The sequence below is a fragment of the Haemaphysalis longicornis genome, unplaced genomic scaffold (genome assembly GCF_048455015.1).
Source record: "Haemaphysalis longicornis isolate Haplotype H1 unplaced genomic scaffold, Haemaphysalis longicornis Haplotype H1 scaffold_4, whole genome shotgun sequence".
NCBI lineage: Eukaryota > Metazoa > Arthropoda > Arachnida > Ixodida > Ixodidae > Haemaphysalis > Haemaphysalis longicornis.
Window position 1 is genome coordinate 224,303,234 of NW_027526361.1, and position 22,713 is coordinate 224,325,946.

Below are 22,713 nucleotides of genomic sequence, written 5' to 3' on the forward strand. Positions count from 1 at the left end.
ACCTTGAACTGTCTTGTTAAACGAAAAATAGTCCAAATAAAAAAGCAGTCCAGAAAATCTGCAAGTCTCAAAAACAAACTTTATTTCATTTAAATGAGACAGAAGTCGCGAATGGTTCCTTGCCTTAAATTTCTCCTTCGTGTGAGAACATCTGCTTGCATCGCTGAAAGCGTAACGTTTTCTTTGTAAACATTGGACAACAATGCGAAAGGGTTGTCAGTGTCTTGCATTGAGGATTGTGGGCGGTCGGGAGTGTCTTCATCGAGGTCAGTCACTTTGCAGCAGCGCAGTCACTTAGCGGATGATCACGTCATTCGTTAGCTCTGCACAGAGCACTATGTTGCTGTCCACTGCCTAAAAAGTTGTGTCTAAAAAAAAATACTGGCCACATATGACCCGTTTCCGGCTTTCGAGATTGCTTCCGCCACAGACTACATGCAAAATTGTGGTCTCCAAGATCAAAGCTTCTCACCCCCGGTGGGAATGAAGCCAATCCCCATTCAATCCGAAGCTAGCAAGATGGCTTAGGATTGAAATGGCATCGTCCGGTAGTAGCACCGTGGCTCTGTCAGGAAAAAAATTGTCCAGAAAATCGAGCTTTTGGCATTATTTTGTCCAAACTATCAGTCATTCATATACATTACTCCTATGGAACAACTGGCGATTCCTTGGGAAAGTCCGGAATATCCAGCAAGTCCGAATTTCTAGAGTCCAACAAAACAGTTGGCTACTGTATGTGTGGATCCTCAGTGGTAGCAAATCTCTGCGAGTGAGTTGTTTCAAACATCTTGTTCATTCAGATAAGCAGTTAATTATAGGTCAAGCCACGCCAATTTTTACAGTCATTCTTGCAATTCCTTGATACACGATGTTAGAAACAAACGATGAAACATGAATAGTGAATTCCAGTTTTAATGCACTAGAAAATTCGCAAAAATCTAGTACTTATAATGGCTCGTCTATTTTAAAGTTCAACATTTTGCTACACCTTAAAAATACAATGACTTTCTGGTTTTGTCTAAAGCGATGATTACTTTTCCACCATTTGTTTTCAGCGTCGTTCAAGGGATGGTTTCTCTGGGAAACTTGATGTCGAAGATTTTGGCACGCCGCATTGACTCGGCTACGCCAGTGAAGAAAGCGGCCTACGACCAATTCAAAAAGGCAAGTTGAAAGTTTAACATTGCTGCAGCTTTGTGTGGGACACATGACAAAAAAGGCCACTGCGCAATTGTCTTGTACAGCCACAGTGGTTTTCGCATATGACTTTTAAAAGCAGCGTCTATCTGCAGTGCCAGTATATGAGTTGCTAAGCATCGATCTGTGATACGAAAACGGCTAATTAAATGAACAAGGAGATCGGAAAAGAGCCAACTACACTTTTATCCAGCCAAATTTTGCACCACATTAATGTTCTCTGGCGCTTGTTTTCTGAGCATTATTTTAAGCCAGTGTATTCCTTGATCGAAACATGAATTTGGCAATGGTGGGCAATATGTCTTATTTGCGAGGTTCAGTGCAGGGATCCAAATGGGCACATTCATGCCAAGTGTATGCTAAGTATAAATTATGAAAATTAATTTCACCTGCCCATATGATGAAAATAAAGTTTCATCTCATTTCAGTATAAACGTGTAACCTTATTGTACTGTCCTAGTCATCTTTGCGCGAAAGTTTGCACTTGTTGATACTATTTCCAACAACACTCGCAAACTGAGCTATAGAGCACCGCATCACAAACACGTTTTTACAACTGAAAACAAGTCTAAATATTGAAATCAAAACATTTCTCTATTCAAACGGTGTTGCTCAAGTTACGAAGAACGCGATCAAAAATGTGGTCGGGTATAAACTGATCTCGGGCTGTTGACTTTTGGGATTGCAGTTGCTTCAAGTACCGACGGGTTTTGGAAATTTTCATCCCCAGTGCTTCCTCAGCTACTGTAAAAGACGCCCATTTCGAGGTGTTCGTAATTCAGCAGATTTATTATGGAAATATTGACAACAAAAGTCAGCACAGTGCAGGAAAAAAGCTCTTTTCAAAACACTTCAGTGGAATGCACCAATGCTCCTGTATTTTGTTGAGCACAGTAATGATCCGGTTTTAACAGAGATTGTGCTTTCAGCCTTGCCTGGTTTTGGCTTCAGCTAGAATAAACAATTTGGTACAGCTCTACAGCCATCGTGTTCAACTTTACTGACAATTCCATTTTTTTTTTAAATAACGAGTGTTAAGGCAAGAACTAAGAATGAAACACCAACTGACATGCTTAACATGCTTCAATGTCAGTGTCAAGGTGTCAACAGTGGCTCGGAGAATACACAAATTGTAACTTGAATTCGTAAAAAAATTAGAAGGTCCTTCCATGGAGTGAATCCATACTTCATGTGAGCATACATTCTCTCATTTCGGCCGCTATTGCGGCGAAGTTGTCTATGGCTAGGCTCCAGTAGGTGGCCTCTGGTGACAGACCGAACAGGGCAACAATTTTCTGCTAGTAGAAAAAAGTGAATTACAAACAAAAAAGAGGTCCTAGGGGCTTCACATTTTGATATAAGAAGGCTTATATTGGCCGTGAAAATTGCTTTCCAGCAACGCATTTGTGTTCAGAGGCGAAGGCGACTTTAAGAAAACTGGTTTAAGCTTAATTTTGGTAGGCTGGCTTTCCCATGGCCATCGCAGATGGCCAGAGCCTGCACCGTAGTCGGCGTGAGCATGATAGAATAAAACGTCATTATCTCTATGCAACAATCGTGCGTGTCCTTAGTCCTTGATGTATAGATTGGGCCACTGCTCTAATAATTCAACATAGCAGACCCCCAACATAGCTAAATGCCAACATAGCAAATCCAACCAGAGTGTCAGCTCCACTGGACTTCCCTCTTCATGGAATAGAAGGGCTCTAATTTCTTGATCTTATTATTCTCTTGTGTATCTAGTTCTCCATATTAATATTGTGTGATTATTTCCATTTTTTTATTCTGCTTTATGACGCCACATTTATATGCATTATTCCGCTATGATAGCTGCACCGCTAAGCTCACCCTTGGTGCATAGCCAGCTCTTATCTCAGAGCTTTCATACAGCTGCGACATGAGTCTTCAAAGTTAAGGCATATAGGCTCACACGTGAATTTTGGTCATTTCACTGCGGTGATTGCAACTGGAGGCACTGCTAGGTTATGCACGGGAGCAGGTGATGTGCTTTGATTGTTTCTGCCCGCTGGGCCATGCACCGACTGTCGTAGGTGTTGCTTGGCAAGCCGTTTTTTTTTGTTTGCACACCTTTTTAACCCTGAATGACAGGGGCCAACAACATGCGAGTTGCGTGGCAGTACGGTAGAACCTCGTTGATACGTTCTCGGTTCATACGATTTGCCAGTTACTACGCTAACACTAAAAATTCCCCATAGTACGCTTCTTACCAGATAGTACGTTTTCCTGGGTTGTACGTTTCTCCCGCGCGTTTTTTTAAACGCATCAACGAGGTACTACTGTATTATGCGGCCCTTGCCACAACGTCAGAACCTCCCCACCTCCCCTTGTCACTTTCTATCTGAAGGCCAACATGGCACTTTTGACATAAAAGGGGGCTAGACCGGAACAAGGAAAGATCACTTCCACTGACATTGTCCCCCATCTTCACACGTAGCCAAATAACGTCTCCACTTGCTTTCTTTGCACTGGTCCAAAAAAGGGCACCAAACTTGAATGTTTTCGGCAGTACATACATCTGTAAACAGACTTTCTGGTTTATCAAATCAAACTTGCGTTCCCGACTAATCGATGAAGTCCACCACGACTTTTTGAGCTTGTTGGTGAGCGACTTTGAAGTAGATTATTGCGAGTTGGCTAAGAATGTTTAGCACCAAAAGTCGAATTTTTTTTGGTTGCACCCTATGTTTGGAAATTAAAACGTCGTGGCATGCCTGCGTAAAATAAACGTGATTACTATTCCAGCTTTGTACAGTAATGTCGATTCCACGAACAAATCTTTGACTCTCAGAGTTCCGCCGTCCATCTCCCCACCATGTTGGCTTCATGCAACTCAGCCGTCCACCTCAAAAGGTTACTGACACCTGCTCTAAGAGATTGATTGAGAGGCTTTGCGCTCTGAAAAAACAACATTGCTCAGCAGATGATTCTCCTCGGTTGCCATCGATGCATGCTGATGGCTAAAACACCGACATATTCATTTTTTAATTGTATGTGCCTTTGAATCTACCCACAATGTAAATCTTTCAGGCATATAAGCTCGCATGTAAAAATGGGGTGTGTAGACTACACTTTCCCATGTTCAGTTAAAAAAGGCAACCACCTCTAGCAGTGTTCCATATACTTGCTGCCATACAACAATATTGTAACAACAAGAGTAGCATAGACTTGTCACCACGTCATGGCAGCATATGCACTGTAATAGATTCCGGAAGATTAGTATTCTTACTCTGCGATTACCTTTCAGGTGACACTGGACACCACCCTGGGCAAGTTGTCCGCAATGCTTGAGCACGACCATTTTGCACTCGTGGTTGCTGAGCAAGTACAAGGTGAGACCAGCCGAGGCTCAGAGTTTGAAACTAAACAGGCAGTGGAGCAAAAGTTGCCGTTTATTGCTCGCAAAATATCTGATAGCGCAACCTTAATTATCTATTATGCGGTTTGAGTTGAAATCGCCGTGAAGCAGCTCTCATGGGAAATGACGGTGACGGCTTTCGGTGTATAAATCTTGAAATGCACTCCATATCATCCTGTTCCTTTCACAGCATCTAGGGATGAAGTTGTGGGGTCGGACTGCGAGAAGATAGATCCTAGTGGATGTTACTATGTTTTGCCATCACGTTTATCGATACCTGCCCTGGGAAAATCTAAACCATTCAAACTGTCTCACTTCCATACTTCCTTACTATCTTAGTACCTACTTGCACATCAGCAAACATACTTAATAGGTTCGACCACAGGCTGTCGAGCATAGGTTCGACACAGCTGTAAATGCATGACGCAATGAAACGAGAGGACAGTGGAGCACATTTAAGATAGTTTGGCTAGTTGGTAGTTGCCTAACTTGGACTTGGTTACTGGTGCGAAAAGGAAGATGCACTATACAACGCTATATTATAACTAAGTTTTATAACTGGAGAGAATGTGTCCACCCCAAGATATCCCCAGGAGAAAAAAAAACCACACGTGCAACTCGTGAGGGCTAGGGAAAGGGCCACTTGACCACTTTTTGCCCCCACAAAGAATGCAGAAAGCATCATAAATTTCTCATTTTGTATTCACGAACAATCTGTGAAGAACATGCATCCCTTGGAAGCCAGGAGAGCATTTGCACCGAATGCAATGGGTCCGTCTTACGACAGCTCGAATTGCAGCACTACGCTCCCTTAGTCAATCATTGCGCCACCAGCCAGTTCGATTACTGTAGAATCTTCCACACGATAAGGGCATCTTATTTACAACATTGCACTTCAACACAACAAAGAGCGTTGGGTTGTCAACAATGTTCAAAAGAAGCATTGCTTTGACAGAATGCGCACTGATCATATTGTCGTGCCTTAAATGAAATGTCATCTATTTTTTGTCATATCTATTTTTTGTTGTATCAAGACCTGTGTTGTATCTGAAGCTAACAAGCTGAATTAAGACTATGCGAGGTGTTCTTATATAGGCGCATGCATTCAAAACTTCATCATTGCGGCATCTATGCAGTTCACACCTAAAGCAAAACCAGTTGTTTTTTTTTCGTGCGGGTAAAAAGTTCCCACAAAAATCATTCCCAAAACTGAATTTGTTATTCATTAGTACTAGAATAGTCGTTTTTTTTATAGGTTGCTATTTTGAATTTTTTTAGGGGGTTGTAACTTGAGTCGTGAGAGCACCGAAGATGGCCACGCGGTCACTGATTTCATCAAGATAGGTGAGTGGAGCAATATTATCGGGATAGGGTGTACGGACAAGATCGAGAATGCTTCAGTAGGGCGCAGCTCCGCCTCTTCAGCTAAGTAACGGGTTAAAATAATTCAGCTATCATGCGGGTCTTCACGAGTTACGTTCCACATTATGCTTCGATGTGGCTGTGAGAAGCTGAGTCATTGCATATGTGAGCGCCCCAAGGTTATCACATCATTCCATGCACAATATCAGGGAGGGTTCCCTGGGTTGTGTACCATAATGTGCACGAATAAGATGGGAGGATGATTGGCATTTAAAATTGTGAATATCATTTTAAGACTACGAAAACTGTTTATTGGCTACAAGAATGCCAACAAAGCACCCGTTATCGTGGCCACACCTGTATATCGCAAATCTGGCTATTTCTGAGCAAATGCGGCCAGCTGACCGCTCGTACAACTTCCAGTGAAGCTGCACGGGTTCTCACTCGTGTTTACAATGCTTCTAATGTTAACCAACAAGAATGAAATTTATTTATTTATTTTTACATACTGCAGCCCAGGCGGGCTATCGCAGGAGTGGGTCAGGTACAATGCTTCAGATAAGATCAAGGTAGGCTCAGTCAAGTAGAATGCATCAAGGGTCAGGTTCAATACATCAGATAAAGATAAGGTAAGCTCAGAGTCAGTGTTATACAATAATGTTCAAACAACTCTCAATTTCGTACACAAATACATCAAAAGGGAGAGAGCGGGTTGAGCCGGGGGGAAAATTCTATTTTTCTATGGAACGAGGAAATATACTGTACTTGAAAATATTAGTGCGGGCAAAATACGGGGTAACATTGAGGGAGTGGGAACTACGCGTGGTTGACGGTTCAGCGAGGATGATGTAATGATTATCAGAAAGACGACAATGCGAATTAATAGCATGATAAGAAACTTCAATGATTCGGTATCGCGACGTACAGCTAGAGGTGTTAGCCCCAAAAAACGAAGGGCATTAGAGGGTGAAAATTCTGAATCAAACCGACGACAGATAAAGCGAGCAGCTTTCTTTTGTACAGATTCAATCTGGTTTATTTCGCATTGCTTTTACGGATTCCAAACTGGCGAAGCATATTCGAGCGTGGGGGGTATTAGTGTCTTGTAAGCAATCAGCTTTGTTTCCCTGGGTGCTTCAGCCAGCGTGCGGCAAAGGTAGCCAATTTTTTTCAGTGCCTTGTTTGTGATAGAATTGATATGCTTTGACCAAGACAAATTTGACGTAAACGTAACTCCAAGATATTTCTATTCATCTACGGTATCAAGTGATTGTGCGTTGAATGTGTAGCTGAAAACAGAGGGAGATATGCTATTTGTAAACGTCATTATCACAGTTTAACGAAAGTTAATTTTCATTTGCCATGTCTCGGACCATAAGTGTTTACTCGGGTGTTTACTCGGGTAGTGGCGAAGAGCAATGATAAGAATTTACCCTGTAGGAAAATTTCGGTATATTCAGCTTGTTTAGGTTTTATAACTAGAATCGCAAATGGATAAGCCCCGGGGATGAAGTGAGAGATGAAAACTTTTTGAAGCAACGCATGCCAGGGTCGCTTCAAAATAAAGTTCTCCTTCTTTTGACCCAATTCCAGTGGGCTTCCGAAGGTAGACACGGAAAGATGTGCCAATGCATCCAGCTGTGCTGAGATAGAGGCCGATACCACAGCAGCGCTGATATGTAGCATAACATACCTAACCGGGAGTTGTGTTGCGCTATGATGGACACGCAAGGAGCACCACTTATTGTAACTTATCTCCACTTTGGTTGCATTTATCTCCACTCTGGTTGCATCAGGATGACATCGGAGCATCATGACATCATGATGCTCATCATGACATTGTGTCATCATGACACCGAACGCTTATAATCGTCTTCATCAGGGCCCAAAATTGCTTTGCAAATCGGCGACGTATTGGGTACGAGATTGTCTAGGTTTATTTGTGCCACAAACGTAGTTTCATTCTAGAACATACCTAGACTGCTTACCAAAATAATTGGTGGTGTGTACATTTCTTGGGTGTGTCTGCCTGCGTGAAAAGGTGGATTATGATTGCGTTAATAAGGATCGACGCATATTCACAAAACACCACTGTCCTTCGCACTGAAGGATGGCAATCCTTCCTTACTGAAACCCCGTTCAGTGCTGCCTCCTGTATTTTGAGGATGTGCAGTGACAAGAAGGGCGCAAAGAGCTCCAAAGTATGTGGCAATGTGTGGGTACAGGCATTATAAGGGTACTACTGGTGCACAGCGCTAGTTAATTAAAGAAGACTTTAAAGTTGAGGGTCATTCCAAATTAGTAATATTATGCCCAAATTACTACTGGAGGGCATCAATACATGCCTGTAACACACGTTTCGAAGTCAAAAGTCCTGATGCCTTCACTAGGTCTCTCTGTGGGCAGCTAGAGTTGTCAAGCCGTGGTGGTGTTGGGGATGTGTGCTCGCTTCGCATTCAGGAGGCCTGGGGTTTGATCTGCACCCCAACAAGACCCACATTTAGCCCATTTCTAAAGATGATAGCCTTTTTTTTTTGGGCTACTTAAATGCATAAAGTTTGGTCTCTCTGTGTCTGTCTGTCTGTCACTCCATCCCTCGATTCAAACACCTGGCCCAAAGATAAAAAGAATTCTTGAACAAGTACAGCTTACATTTTGCTAGGCAAAATATTCCTAAACTACTAAGTCTGGTATCATATTTCATTCTTGTCAACATTGTTCAGCAAAAACAAAACATTAGGCATATTTGAAGCCAACTATAAATACATAACTGACACTAGCACGGTTCTTTGAAGTAGAAATAGACATGGGCATAATTTTCAGGATATCAAACTAAGAAAAAAATGCGTTAAAAACAATATTTTAGCCACGAAATACAAAAAAAGACTTGCACTCAAGCCTGAAGCTCATAGCTCAATTGCCAATTCAAGCAGTAACAAAGGTCCCAACAGGCAGTGTGCCATCCGTGCGAATGTATGGAATTGAATTCAGCAAGCCTCTGTTTCATTTACAGTCAAATCTCGATATAACGAGTCACGCAGGACCACCCAAAATCGTTCGTTATTTTGAAATAGCGTTGTAATGAAAATCTTGCGTTTATAAGACACTGCTCAAACCTAGGAGTGAAAATGATGTACCTTGGCAGTATACACGTGCGTACACAAGGAAACTCCCCAATCAAAATGTTGCACTCACTTCAAAGCAGCTTTATTTAAAGAAATCAGTTATTTTATTCTTGCAAGTGCGGGACGCACTCAATTTTCGGCACTATCTCATCTTCTTCTATGTTCTGGGGCCCACAGACATCTTCGTTCGCATCAGGATGATGTCTGCTTTCGCTCCTTCTTGACTGCGTCGCTAGCTGTATTCATAATTTAATCTTGCACGAACTTTGCAGCACGATCACTTTCAACAAAGAAATACCTGCCCGCGCTTATGAATAGCGCGAACAACGACCGACCCACTGACCGGCCACCGACTGACACCCAAAGCAACGAGAGAGAAAACGGGCAAGGGCAGCTAGGCTGGCTAGGCTACTATGAAACTGTACAGCTTTGTGTTGGTGCTAGCAATTGGTACTCGGCAAGGTGGTGATGATAGCTACTGCACAGAAACGACAGTTTCTGTTTCACGTGGGAGTTGCGGCACTGTTACTTTACGTGAATCTGTAATACTGATGTTCTTCGATTATAAATCTTCTATTATCTCGAGCTTTGTCAAGCTGCAAAAGTGGCTTTTACCCGAGGAACCATCCACTTGTGGAAAATAAACTGAAACTGAAACTGAAATGAGAAAGTAAATTACGTGCGTTATTCTGAAATATGCGCTATAGTGAAATTCGTAATGCTGAAATATTTTCACAGTGACAATTTAGGCAGTCTGGCGGGGATATTGAAAATGTCCGTAAATTCGAGAAATTCGTTGATGTGGGGTTTGTAGTGACGAGGTTTGACTGGTCATCGTGGGAGGAAGGAGAGGCAGTTACGTGACAGAGGGGGCCGAAGACTGTTGTCTTTCGAAGTGAGCAGATAGGCGGCCTGATTCTTTTTCACCCCAATTACTTTACTTTGTTCGTAAGAGCTTCCCTGAGAAATTCTACTTCCTTCCAAGCTTACCTTTGTCTGTTTGTTATTATTTGAGGAATTGGGCATTGTGTGGACCATCTCTTGGCGATGGCGCCAAATTATCAACATGCTAGCTGAGTTAACTAATGCGTTTGCATTAAAACGGATCATAATGTGTCAGGGGGAAAGTTCTGAAGAAGGAAACAGTAATGTGAAATAGGCTCTCATATGCTTGCGTGTCATACAGACCTTTGTGAAATAAACTCAATTTTCCTGATGCATAAAACTTGCTATTATATTGGTGTTTTTTTTTTTTTACATTACAGTAATGAAAAATTGTGCACAAGATTGGTCCTGTAGTCGCTTTTACAATGGCAGCACTGTTGAGGCAATCGGAATTGACACTCTGGTGTATATTCCTCAAGTGACAAGTCTCTAGTATTTGCATTGAAACATGAGGTATTCTTTTGGGCAGAAATGGTCATTTTACAAAACTTCACACTTGGAGTTTTTTTAAAGGAGCACCGACACCAATTTTCGGCGTTAATATTATTCCACAGTTCGCTTTCTTTACTCAAAAGAATACCCTGGTTGAAATATGAGTGGCCTGCGACGCGAAGAACATACTTCAATTGGATCTCATTTTATCGCGCCGACGGACCAGCGCGCGGAGCGAAACTCAGCGAATGGACATCAGCGTGGCATCATCCCGTGAAAGCCAAAAGAAGCGACGCGACAGCGCTCATCAAAAACTCGTGACGTCACTTCACGCTCGCGGCCCTGCGAGCGGCGAGCAGGCACTGGCGCATTCACAAACGGGTGCACGTAGCCAGAACTACAGGCATAACCGCTGCCCAGAAAGGCGCTGTTGGCAAAAATGAAGTTCCACACACGGGAAAGGAAGCGATAATATAGCCCGGAATCGCAATAGAAGTCGCCATCAAAACTTTTGTTGAAAGCGGTCATCGAATTTCCGCAGCAATAGTAGGCCTAGCACCTTCAGGCAGCCTTATCTCTATGCAGGCAGCTCAGCCGTTTAGCTCCAGCGGCGGCGCGGTCGAAACAACGCCCCTACTGGCCTCCGCAGTGTTTTGACGTCCGCACAAAGCGGTGAGGTCGTGCCGGGATTCTGTCATATGCGCCTATCGGGGTGAAAGCGCGGTAATTTGAAACAAACGATTCTCAGGCCGTTCAGTGTAATTAATTATCGCGCGCTGAAGTATTTAAAGTGCTGTTTCGGGTTCGCCAGACGATTAAGCATCGATAAAAGCAATAAAAGTGGAACGTAAAATTTTCGTGTCGGTACTCCTTTAAAAGAGTACTGACACGAAATTTCAAAGCTGAGATAACTATGTAAAACGCTTCCTTTTTATCAGGAGATATCTCCCAGCAAGTTTCAACAGCAACCATTCAGCGAAACATATTTAAAATTCATTTTAATCTTCGCCCGCACGAGAAAGCCCAGAGCAGACCGACATGACATCGTCTGCTACTTGCCCCAAATTGCCGACGTCCGGGCTCCCCTGACGAAGCCGACGCGCTGGCTGTGGTTGGCACGTGCTGCTCGGGCATGTGTACACGTCATGGTTTTGGGACTGTCGTCATGCTGCCCGGGCCTGTGGGCAGCATGAAATTGAGGAATCGTTAAGCCTATGGGTAACTGCGTGGAAATCTGAGGTTGCTTGTTTCGTCAAATCCCTAAATCATGTTGCGTAATCTAGTCTTAACAGTTCATCAATCTACCACTTTGCTTCATGGGGGAGCAGTGGGCAGCACCTAAGCTTGAACATGTATCCCTTCTTTCCTTTCAGTGGCCACAGGCACATCCACAACCAAGGAAGTAGTCATTGGCATTGTGACCAACATCGACCTGCTGCGATTCATCACCAAGGGCTCCAGGACCAAGGCGGACAGCACTTCTGTCAACGGCGACAAGTCTCCCGAGATTAACTGTTCCAAATAAATCTAGCTGCTCCTCTTTTGTTACTGCAACACTTTTGGCGTACCTATAAATGACTGGCAATGTGGGTTCACAGCTGCGGGGTATCTTTCGTGCTTAGCAGACAGAGGAGAAAGGAGTGCAGGTAGTAAAACAATAACCTCTCTGCCGATTTTCTCAAAACGTTGAGTGCATGGAATGCAACAAAAAGCATGGCTGGTCCGATCACTGACAGACGACTGTGCCGAGTAAAAAAAAAGCACCGTAAGGAACGGGGAAACAGCTCAGCATAATGCCCCATCATCTCAAAAATGACTTCGTAAAGAGGACATAAAAAAAACTCGGCAACCTTTGACTGCAAGCAAGGCGATTTGATCGACAGTGCGTGTCAAAGCAAGTGAGGGACGCTTTTATTGCCGAAACACTGCTATATCAGGAATAAGGCAAAAGAATGAACTGTGCCGCTTTGTTCTGTACTGACTCCCGTAAGGCTGTTAAATATTCCTGGTGTGGGTGCCATATTAATAGAAGTGTACTCTAACGAAGGACGAATTAAAGAAATGTATGCATGCTGCGTATAGTTTCAGAGGTTGCAAGGTGGAAACGTCGTTTTAGGAGGCCGAGCTGAACCAGTTGTGTATTCTCTATGGGTGTTCCAAGTTATACTTGAACTAAGAAAAACACCGAGATACTTAAATAAATGACAGGGCTAACTCAATACTCATATTGAAAATAGTGTACTGATTTGTACGTGGTTAAATTGTTAGAGGAAGTAAACGTTACATGCTTAGTTTTGTCTGTGTTAACCTACATTTGCCAGGTACAACATAGCCTTGTTAAGTCTGCCTGGAGCATAGTTATATCAGCCGGATCTGTTATTTCTCTCTAAATAACGCAATCGTCCGCGAAGAGGCGGCCATTTGAGGCAATATTATGTCATTTACGTTTATCAAGACGAGTAGAGGGCCTAGGACGGATCCCTGTGGTACACCGGATTTTTAAAGGCATGCGATTAAATACAAGATTATTGAGTTTAAAAGGCTGAAAACGGTTAGTTAAAAATTCTTCGATCCACTCTGTTGTCCGGCTGTCAAGTTGAAGGCTGGAGAGCTTCAGCAGAAGCTGCCTATGCGGCACACGGTCAAAAGCTTTCGAATAATCGATGAATAAAGCACCAACGTAAAGTGAAGAATGCAGTAGAGCGGTAAAGGATGTTCACCAGCTCACACATCTGCATTTGGCATGATTGCTCATGCCTAAAACCATGCTGGTTTTCTAACATTATTTTTGTTGAGGTGAACCGTGATATGGTGATAAAGAATGTGCTCTAGTAGCTTGCAGTAGATCGATGTCAGTGAAATCAGCCGGTAATTCGGTAATTACTCGGTTGGGTGCTATCACCAGATTTAAAAATCTGTACAACATGGGCATTTTTCCAGACGTCCGGTATATGCATCCATATTTTACCTCTACATGCAAGTAACAATTTCGTAATCTCTAAGCAATGTAAATTATTAGAACAGCTTCTTGTTCTATGAGTCATCAGGATTGCCTATGAAAAGAGTAACAATACTGAGACAGAACAATCAAGGGCATTTGACAAACCGCTGATAAAGTTCTGCTGAAGGGGTCACTGAACACTGAAGCATTTTTCAGAGGGTTCACAGTCAAAAGTTAGAAAAAGAAAGCAAAATACAGATGATGCAACCACCTGTGGATCTTCTAGGGCGCTTTACCTCCTATGATCGGGAGTTGAAGAAATAAATGGAAAGTATGAAAGCAAGTGGTGCTCACCTGCACCAACAATGATATTTTACTCGCAATAGAATTTTAGTGAAAAGGAAACTAAAAAATCTAAACTCGTAATGGCATTGGCAATGGAACTTTAGAGAGCAGGGGGTGGGGGAGGAGCGGAGGCAGCATCGCCGGGGAGGGGGGGAAGGGGGCTTTTTTCCCTCCCCGGAAAATCTTGGAGGGGGCTCGGGCCCCCGAGCTCCCCGTAGTCGGCGCCTATGGCCCTAGCTGACCAATCCGCGCCGGAGAATCGACGCCCTGTACCCTTCTTCACATATCAGGTCACCACAGCTCTATCGGCTATTTCGCCTTACACTACCCCAGCCCACCCCACACTCTCTTCCCATGGCCGCATTAGGCGCCAAACCGGGAACCAGTAGCGCGGGAGTCGGAGGAGCACCGTTAAAATTTGCGTCGTCTTCACCTGAGTTTGTGGTCGGCGACGCGGCACGCTGAGGTTGGTGTTGCAGGGCGCTCACGTAGCAGATCAGACATTTCGTAAGCATTCGGACCTGCTGCGTTCCGTCTCTCCAAATCGTCTGCGGACCACCTGGGACACGATTCGGCGCTCGATTTCCCCATGAATTCCTATAACACCTTCGGTACGAAAGCAGCCCCCGAACTTCCCGCGGGCCCTCCAGAACTGTAAGTCGAGGAGGCTCAGTTATATTTTGTTATCGCCTTCGGACTGGCACCGTGCATGTAGAAGCGGCGTCAGTCTTCCATCGCTCGATCTTGTACTGACCATTTATGTAATTTGTTTCCGTGTAGGGGACTATCTAGAGCGAATAAATAAGTGAAAACACCGAAAGTTCGTAAATCCGCTCGATCAGTCGCTAAGGTGGGGCTAAACCCTTTTAAAACGGGCGGGCTTAACTGTCTGATTGCAGCGCCTCCTACAGCAAGCCGCCTTCATAGAAGTCTACACAAGCTCCCTTTCCTTTCCGAGGTCACTTGTCCAGAAATTAGAACGACGTGGCGATCACTGTTGCGAAGCTTGGGTCAACCTGCCAGCAAAGTTATTTTGTCCACACGCTGCTGACGAGGAAGCGCCTGTCACAATAGGTTGCACGAGCCTTTCCCTGGGTGCTTCCGTCCTAGGAGTTTCCCATGGAGATGTGCTCGCCTTTCACTCCTTTGTTGCGGCGACAGGCCGGCTGGCCTGCTAGACAGCCTTTTCTTCATCTGGGATTGTTTTTCCTGGCTATTCTTTTATATCCCAAGTTTTCTTTTTTTCTTGTCTCAATCTTTTTCTCTGACTTTATTCTTTTTCCCTAAAATAAACCGGGTCACAGCCTAATCATTACAGGCAGCTTCCTGGCCAATCCCCCGTAAGGGCGCCATATAATTCAAGGGTCCAACCAACCACGGGCAATAACCGTCACTGACCAACTGATCCACCACGAAACAAAATGGCGCCTGGAACACCTCTGCATGCAGCCCCGCCGGCCACATAATAAAGTAAGGGCGACGCAGGTCTTGACGATGCTCCTCTGGCGGTAGCCCCACCGGCTGGTGAACCCGCGACCACTGAGCCACCCGCCGTGCTCCCTCCGGTGGCTATCCGGGAAGTCGAGCACTTTTTTTTCGTCTCTTGATGTTGCACGACCCGTCCGATTTCTACGGCCACGTGTTGGTTATGAACATCACATTCGGTGTCTTGTCCGACCTTCAGAGAGAAAGAGCTGCATCAACGTGCCTATATCACCTATATTAGCCCTGCATCTCGGGAAGAATCTGTGACCAGTGGCTTCTTCTGGATGTGCCAGCGTGACGAGAAGTGGTACCGAGTGCGGCCGCCCGAGGTCATGCAGACATATGATGGACAGGTCGCCAAAGCAGTCAGCCTGGACTGTCGCAACCGGCGCGCAATGCGACCTACGGCCACTGTCACCACACCTTGCGCCCAAGCAACCACCGGACGTCCGTCGGCCGTCCGCCGTACGTCCATTCCGGCTGTAGCGGACGTCCGTATGACGTCCGTTTCAGGGCCGATGGACGTACCATGTACGTCCGTTGGACGTCCGGTTTTAACACTTCCGTACGTCCAGTCGGACGTCCGAAATCGGCTGTATTTTGGATGTTGAGTAAAAATTTACAGAATCACATAACGACAAGCTAATGTTCTTACAACGAGCAGTACAGTACAACGCGCAAGGCTAGCACACTACCGGGCAGACGGCATACATGAACACAGTGAACTTGCTTCACGTTTCGTTGGCGGTTCTCAATTCTTATATACCCTTCCCCAAAGAGATCGTCGTTGGAGTTGGTGAAGTGCTTCAAAACAATGAAAAAATTAGGCTTAATATTAGAAATATTCAGATGAAACTTGAAACCTAAAGCCAGGGTGTTGATGTACAAAATCTTTTTAATTGAAAAGCACAGTGGCTTTTTTGTTTTTGCTTTTATATTCGATTTAGGCCATTATTTGATGGTTCATAGTAACTTTTTACGTCCGTTGGCGGATGTCATTCGGACTTGTACATCCGTTTCTGGATGTCCACTGTACGTCCGAAAATGTACGTCCAAAAATGGACGTACAGTGGCCGTCCAAACTGGGCCTTGGATGTCCGGCTGTATTTCGGACGTCCCACGGACGTCCGTGGTTACTTGGGCGGAGCGCCACCCGCGGCCTGCACCCGGCACATGCCGCTCGCCATTGCTGTGAATGGCATACAGTGGGTCTCGGCTGCCGTCTTCCCCTTTCAACAGGAAAACTGCCCTTTGGGCCAACAATTAGGGAGGGCCAGTGGGCCCTGGCGTGGAAATAATCGCGAAAGTGGTAGTGTGCACAGGGTCATGAAATATGTTAATGTCGCTACAAAAAGAAATTGCACGACCAGAGAATAGTGGTCATGACGGAGCTCCATACCAGGAAAAGAATTGCGCTCTTCTCATTCAAACCAAATTGCTCCGCACAGTATTGTAAACTGTAGAAATATTAACTAGTCTAGTTTTTACTCAGTGCAACTTGACTGCTTTTAACGAATACTGTACACAGGCTGCCGGGCGTAATTGAATAAAAGTGCATTCTATCGCTATTGATTCGCTCCGAATTGGCAGTTTTACTTTCATCGAACGTGGAAAATTAGACAATATCTGTTAAGCCAACCTTTCAATCGCGTGGGTAAGGAAGAGAAAGAGAGAGAGGGAAATATTTAGAACAAAAGGTAGGGGAAGGAGGAATAACTTTATTGTTTGCCCAGGATGGGGTCAGGGGTGGGGTAGGCTGGAAGTCCCTTCCCCCCGTCTTCAACCATCGGCCAGGCCTCGGCCATCCGGACGGCCCAAGACAGACTCGGCGACCGAGCTGAGCAGTATCGTCTCCCACTGCTCCGGTATAGTCATTATTCTTCTTGCTTTATCTATGGTGGTGATGGCAGGGCAGGCCCATAGCATATGTTTCAGGTTAGCCCTTCCTGTGCAGTTTTTACATCTGTCGTTAGCTGTGCAGTTCTGGATAGAAGTGATTGCACAGTACGGGGTTGGGGGAAAAGCAATGGCACTACGGCCATCTGAGTCCAGTAACTGTGGGGCTGTGCGCACGCGTGTGTGTGGCTTTTCCACAAGATGAAACACGGAAACAGCTTTATATTATAGGGAAACCTCGCGATGGGAGGGGTCTTTAGGGGCGAAGCCCCTTTTGGCGTCTAACGTCGTCTTCGTTGGGCTGTCGGCGTCTGACGTCGTCGTCGTAACCGTCGTCTCATGTAGTCACGGTACTAAAACACCGGGGTACTCGTTTGCGCCCAGCGCTAGAAAGTAACGCGTACTAAAAAAAAAAAAACACCGGGGAACTCGTTTAAGCCTCGCACTAGGACGCTTTGTATGACGTACTAAAAAACACCGCGACACTCGTTTACGGCTCGCGCTAAAACGCTTCGTGCTTACGACACGAGGCTTTTACAGCCAAGCTGTATACCACTACCACCAAATGATTTCACCTCCGTGGGCAAAAACGCCAAGGCGCCAAGAATACACTTATACACTGCATGCTTGGCCCCTCATGTTAGTGGAGATGGCCGGGCATTTTTTGTCCTTGATCTGCCGTTTGCTGCCGTCCCTGGTAGGCTTTTTTTAAACAGGATGAGGATCATAATCGTCACAGCCAGCAATATTTTCATCATCATAGTCATTTATTAAGCCCTTAAGTGCCCCAGGGGGGTATTTTTCATTGAAAAAGAGCACATTTCTGTTGTAATGCAAACATAAACAGAATTTATTCAATCTAGGACCCGCGATCACTATATATGTGACCCACTATAAGTGAGCAGCATAGAGAAGTTCACAGAAACAAGGTCCACCTCACATAAGGTTGTTTGCACTAATGGCCACGGAACGAGGTTCAGTCACCAGATCTGTTCACGTGTGGCGGAATTCAACAGAAAAGTCACAACATTTCCCACACATGAATTTACGTCTAGCACCGTACGTAGCGGCATGTCCAGACAGAAAGACAGTCTAGGCTGGTCCATGCCCTCTGAACATGGACTCCCCTCCCTAGAAAAAATGAGCGTTATAGTGTTATCTTGCTACCTCTTACTAGTCCTGCCTAATATGTGACCTGTCCGAAATAGGAGCAAAATTTTTACCAAGGCATTTGGTTGCGTGAAGCTCCAGAAGCCGACTCATTAGGCGAAACTCAATGCCGGCGAAGAGCGGCGAGAAGCAGCGCGGATTCCGTTCGTGAACATTTGCCGTCTAAAGAACGGTGGTTGAAATTGTTGAATAAAGGGGCAAGTCATTAACTTGTCCGTCAAGTTCCAGAACACGGTGCAGACGTTCTCCATAAGAACGTACTCTTTCATGGTTGGGGCGAGTTGAAAGTGTCCTAAAATGTATTTCTCCAAGTCCATTACTTAATTCCGTGTGCAGTTTGGTATACCCAATAGCTTCGCTGGCCACCCAATTGTCTGGGACAGGGTATATCCGTAGATGGCGTTTACGATGGGTTAGCGCTCAGGCATGTCGCTTCGTTTCTCACCTCACGTGTCGCGGAAATACATTGTGTTCGTCTTTGGAAGGTGAATAGCGGACGCCTTGCATGCAGCCGTGGCGTGAGCTGGTCATGACCATTTCCGTCGATCTCGGTTGTACTGATTGGTGCGGTTTACATCATGTGTTTTTGTCTAGGGGACTATTTTCGGCGAGAAAATAAGTAAGCACATCAAGCGTTCCTAAATCCGCACTAGCAGTTGCTAATGATGCGGTTAAACTCTTCAAAACGGGCGACGAAACGAAGGGCGTAAAAAAAACGTAAAAATTGTCCTGTAATTGCAGCGCCCCCTACAACAAGCTGTCTTCGTAGACGCCTACGCAAGCTACTTCCACTGAAGTCACGTGTCTAGGAAATGAGAACGACGTGGCCACCGCCATTGCGACGCTTGCGCCAACCTTCAGCGACGTAACTTATTTTGCATGTTGCCTGTACGTGCTTACTAAACCTTTGCTGACAAAGAAGAGAGAAAAGAACGCCTGCCACGATCAGTTGCACTGGAACCAACCGGCCAGCTAGGGTGACTGACAAACTGATCTGCTACGCGACAGACAATGGCGCCTGGAACACGTCTGCATGCGGCCCTACCGGCCGCATACTCGAGTGAGAACGCGGCAGGTCTTGCGGACGCTCGCCTCGCGGCCACTCCTGCGGCGGCAGCCCCACCGGCTGATGAACCCGCGCCGGCTGAGCAGACGGCCGTGGTCGCTCCTGCTGCCACCCCGAAAGACGGGCGTTTTTCTTTTCGTCTCTGGGTGCTGCACGACCCATCCGATTTCTACGGCCACTTGTTGGCGATGAACAGCGCACTCGGTGTCCCGTCCGACCTTCCGAAGGAGCTGAATCAACGTGCCACCATTAGCCCTGAAAGCCAAGAAGAAACTGTGACCAGTGGCGCCTTCTGGATGGGCCAGTGTGACGAGAACTGGCACCGAGTGCGTGTGGTAGAGGTCATGCAAACATCTCATGGGCGGGCTGCCAAGGGAATCGGCGTGGACTACGGCAATCGGCGGACGTTACATTTGCTCGACATCGGCGCGCCTTACATTTACGTTTCACCTTGCGGAGCCACCAGACTGTGCCTTGAACATTGAGTTCGCCATTCTGGCGCCTGTTAATGCCGTGAAGTGGGGCCCGGCTGCCACGCTCGTTTTTCGACATAGGACCAGCGTCAAAACTGCGTTGAGGGACAAGAAGTGTCACGAAGGCACTGGCATGGAAACCATTACGCAAGTGATGTTGTGGGTCATGAAATGTCTGAAAACGGTGATCATCAACGCGGCGCTGGTCCAAGAGCGTGCACCAATGGGCCCAGTGGCCATGAAGAAGCCCGGCACCAGGCTCGTGTTGTATGCTTGCTCCGGGCGGTCCTTTGAGCTATAAAAATATTACGCAATTTGCAGATCTCACTCAATGTCGTGTATGCATAGAATGCAGTTGTGCCACACAGGCGTTGGCCTGTTGATGTGTCTATGTCAAATAAAAATTCCCCCGCATTTCCCCGAGGGGGAGAATGTGAAAGTGCGAATGAACGGTTGTCGGCCCGCTTGCGGCGCTTGCGCTCGGCCCCCGCAGCCCACCGCCTCGCCGCCTTCTCTTCCATCTCTTCCATCGGGTTTGTAGTATCACGTGTACACCACGCAGTTATCAAGCCGCTATAACGCCGCTGAGTCGCCAACGCACGCCGCTGACGACGTAGTTTGAATGCGTTAAAGATATAAGGCGCGTCAACACTGATATCACCGTCGCGTCCGTGGCTTGATCGGTAGAGCGTCGCGCTGCGGCCGCAAAGTCCGCGGATCTAAACCTGGCGCCGGATGCTGTTTCTTTATAGAGGAGCACTGCGGACGCCGACGCCGCCACCGGCGGTGGATGGTTTGGGGTCGCTTACACTTAAAAGTGCATTGTATAGCCACTGATTCACGATGATAGTTTTACTTCAACGGCACGTGGAAAATTGGTCAATATCTGTTTAGTCAACCCTTGAATTGCGTGAGGAAGAGACATAACAGGGGAAGAGGCAGAGGGAAAAGCGAATGGCTATCCTAGCCCGGTAGCATATGGCCAAATGCAGTGCGAAGAGGAAGGGGGGGGGGGGGGTGTTACACGCGCTGATTCTTATGGCAACAACTCGTAGCCTCTCGGTGGTGGGGCTTTTTGTGGGTGTCTGGTTGCGAAAAGAAGGCTGAAGGAAGGTGTACATAAATCGAAGAGAAAGCACGCGTTGCTGCCTTTCATGAGCCCTCGGAGTCTAGTGAGGAGGAGAAATAACTTTTCCGATCAACCAGTCAATTCGCGTGAGGGGAGAAGTCAAGAAAACAACACACTGGAAAAGTATACTGTCACTATCATCATCAGGATGAAAAGGGGGCAACTGTGCTTCTACTAGTGTTGCATACAGATTGGGACGCGATATTCCGTTCCGATATATATGTAGAAGTTGGGAGAATTAACTCTACGTGGGTACAAGCTGCAGGTACTTCCTATTGCGATGCACAACGCTAATTAAGCGTGTTGATATGTCGCGCCCCGCCACTAAGCTTATCTAAAGGATACCAGAACACCATTATTTACGGAAAGAATGCAGAGTATTGAGGCAAGCGAACACTTTCCAGTAAAAGAGAAATCAGGGCCTTGCAAAAATAGGTACTCTTGAAGGGATCGATCTCAGGTCATTCGCCCCAATAAACAATGTTTCACACGTTACGCTACTGAGGCCAAACAGTGCGTGACTATTAGCAGTTGCTCAAAGCAATAGCACGAGTGTACCAAAGGAACCAGTAGGTGGCGCTGGATGCGTATAGAAAGTTAACTGCCTAGGACAGTTACCACCTACGTAACAGGGAAAAGAAAGTATCTCGGGACTAATAAGCTTTAGTGCCTGCCCTAAGCAGCGCTAGTATTAAACCAAGAGTGTAAAACAGGGTTATAGTAGTCCTTTTTGGTAAGATGACATGTCATCACCCCGCTTCAAAGGGGAAACCGATGGGAATCATCATCATCAAGTGGCGGGCTTGTAATAACAGGGGAACAACCATCGCAATAAGGGGTTCTGTGGTCCTCGGCTACTCGGCATCACGTCTGTCGATCCTTCCTAGGTCATCTGGGGCTTCCTCGGAGCCTGGGCCCCGGGCACCACTGTGGAAGCCAAGAGAATGAACGCGACGCCGTCGCTTACGTGCTCCCGGAGAGCAAGACAACGACAACTTCAGAAAAGAAGTAACCCGGCACAGCCATTCACGCGACGCGTCGCCATTAGCTACTGGGTGAATACTGCGGAGCATCTGCAACACGAAGTGCCGCTTCTTTCGAGGAGGTACGGTTGCGTGCACCCCGAGAGGTCGACTCACCTGGTGAAACTTGGTGCCGGCGAAGAGAGGCGAGTCGCGCCTCGACTTCCCTTCGGGAACATTCGCCCTGTTACACACGGCGGTGGGAATTTTCAAATAATTGGGCAAGTCCTTAATGTGTCCATGGTCGCCCAAACCGCGGTGCAGGCGCTTTCCACAAGGTCGTTATCTCTCATGGTTCGTACGCGTTGAAAGCATTCCAGCGTGCGTATCTTTGCATAAGTTGACTGTATCGCGTGTTGTGGTGCTCTCAAAAGCTTCACTGGCCATCGACTGCAGTGGGACAGGATTGATCAGTAGTTTGGGTTCACGGCGCGGCAATGCGTTCGGACATATCGCGTCCCTTTTAACATTGGCTGTTGTGACTGGGGACTCTATCTTCTATAATTCTGATTGTTCAATAGCAGACACCGTGCATGTAGAAGCGGTGTCAGGGCCATCAATCTTCATATCGATCGTTTGATGATTGATTGTAGGGTTTAACGCACCGACGCAACGCAGGCGACGAGGGGCGCCGTAGTGGAGGGCTACGGATTGATTTCGACCACCTGGGGATCTTTAACGTGCACCGAAATCTCGCATACACGGGCGTTTTTGCTTTTCGCCTCCATCAGAAAAGCGGACGCCATGCC

General features: G+C 46.2%; 1 protein-coding gene across 2 annotated transcripts in view; it reads left to right on the forward strand.

Annotated features, from left to right (window-relative positions):
• The window catches only part of Cbs (Cystathionine beta-synthase), a 155,448-nt gene extending 143,457 nt beyond the window's left edge, over positions 1-11,991 (forward strand). The window contains exons 11-14 of one of the 2 annotated variants that reach the window (XM_077708094.1): positions 1,056-1,164; positions 4,463-4,547; positions 5,852-5,917; positions 11,811-11,991. In XM_077708094.1, coding sequence (XP_077564220.1) covers positions 1,056-1,164; positions 4,463-4,547; positions 5,852-5,917; positions 11,811-11,962 — 412 coding nt within the window. In that variant the 3' untranslated portion in view covers positions 11,963-11,991. The remainder of the gene's footprint in view (positions 1-1,055; positions 1,165-4,462; positions 4,548-5,851; positions 5,918-11,810) is intronic. The other variant, XM_077708095.1, reaches the window with a different exon arrangement.
• Positions 11,992-22,713: the final 10,722 nt, after the last annotated feature.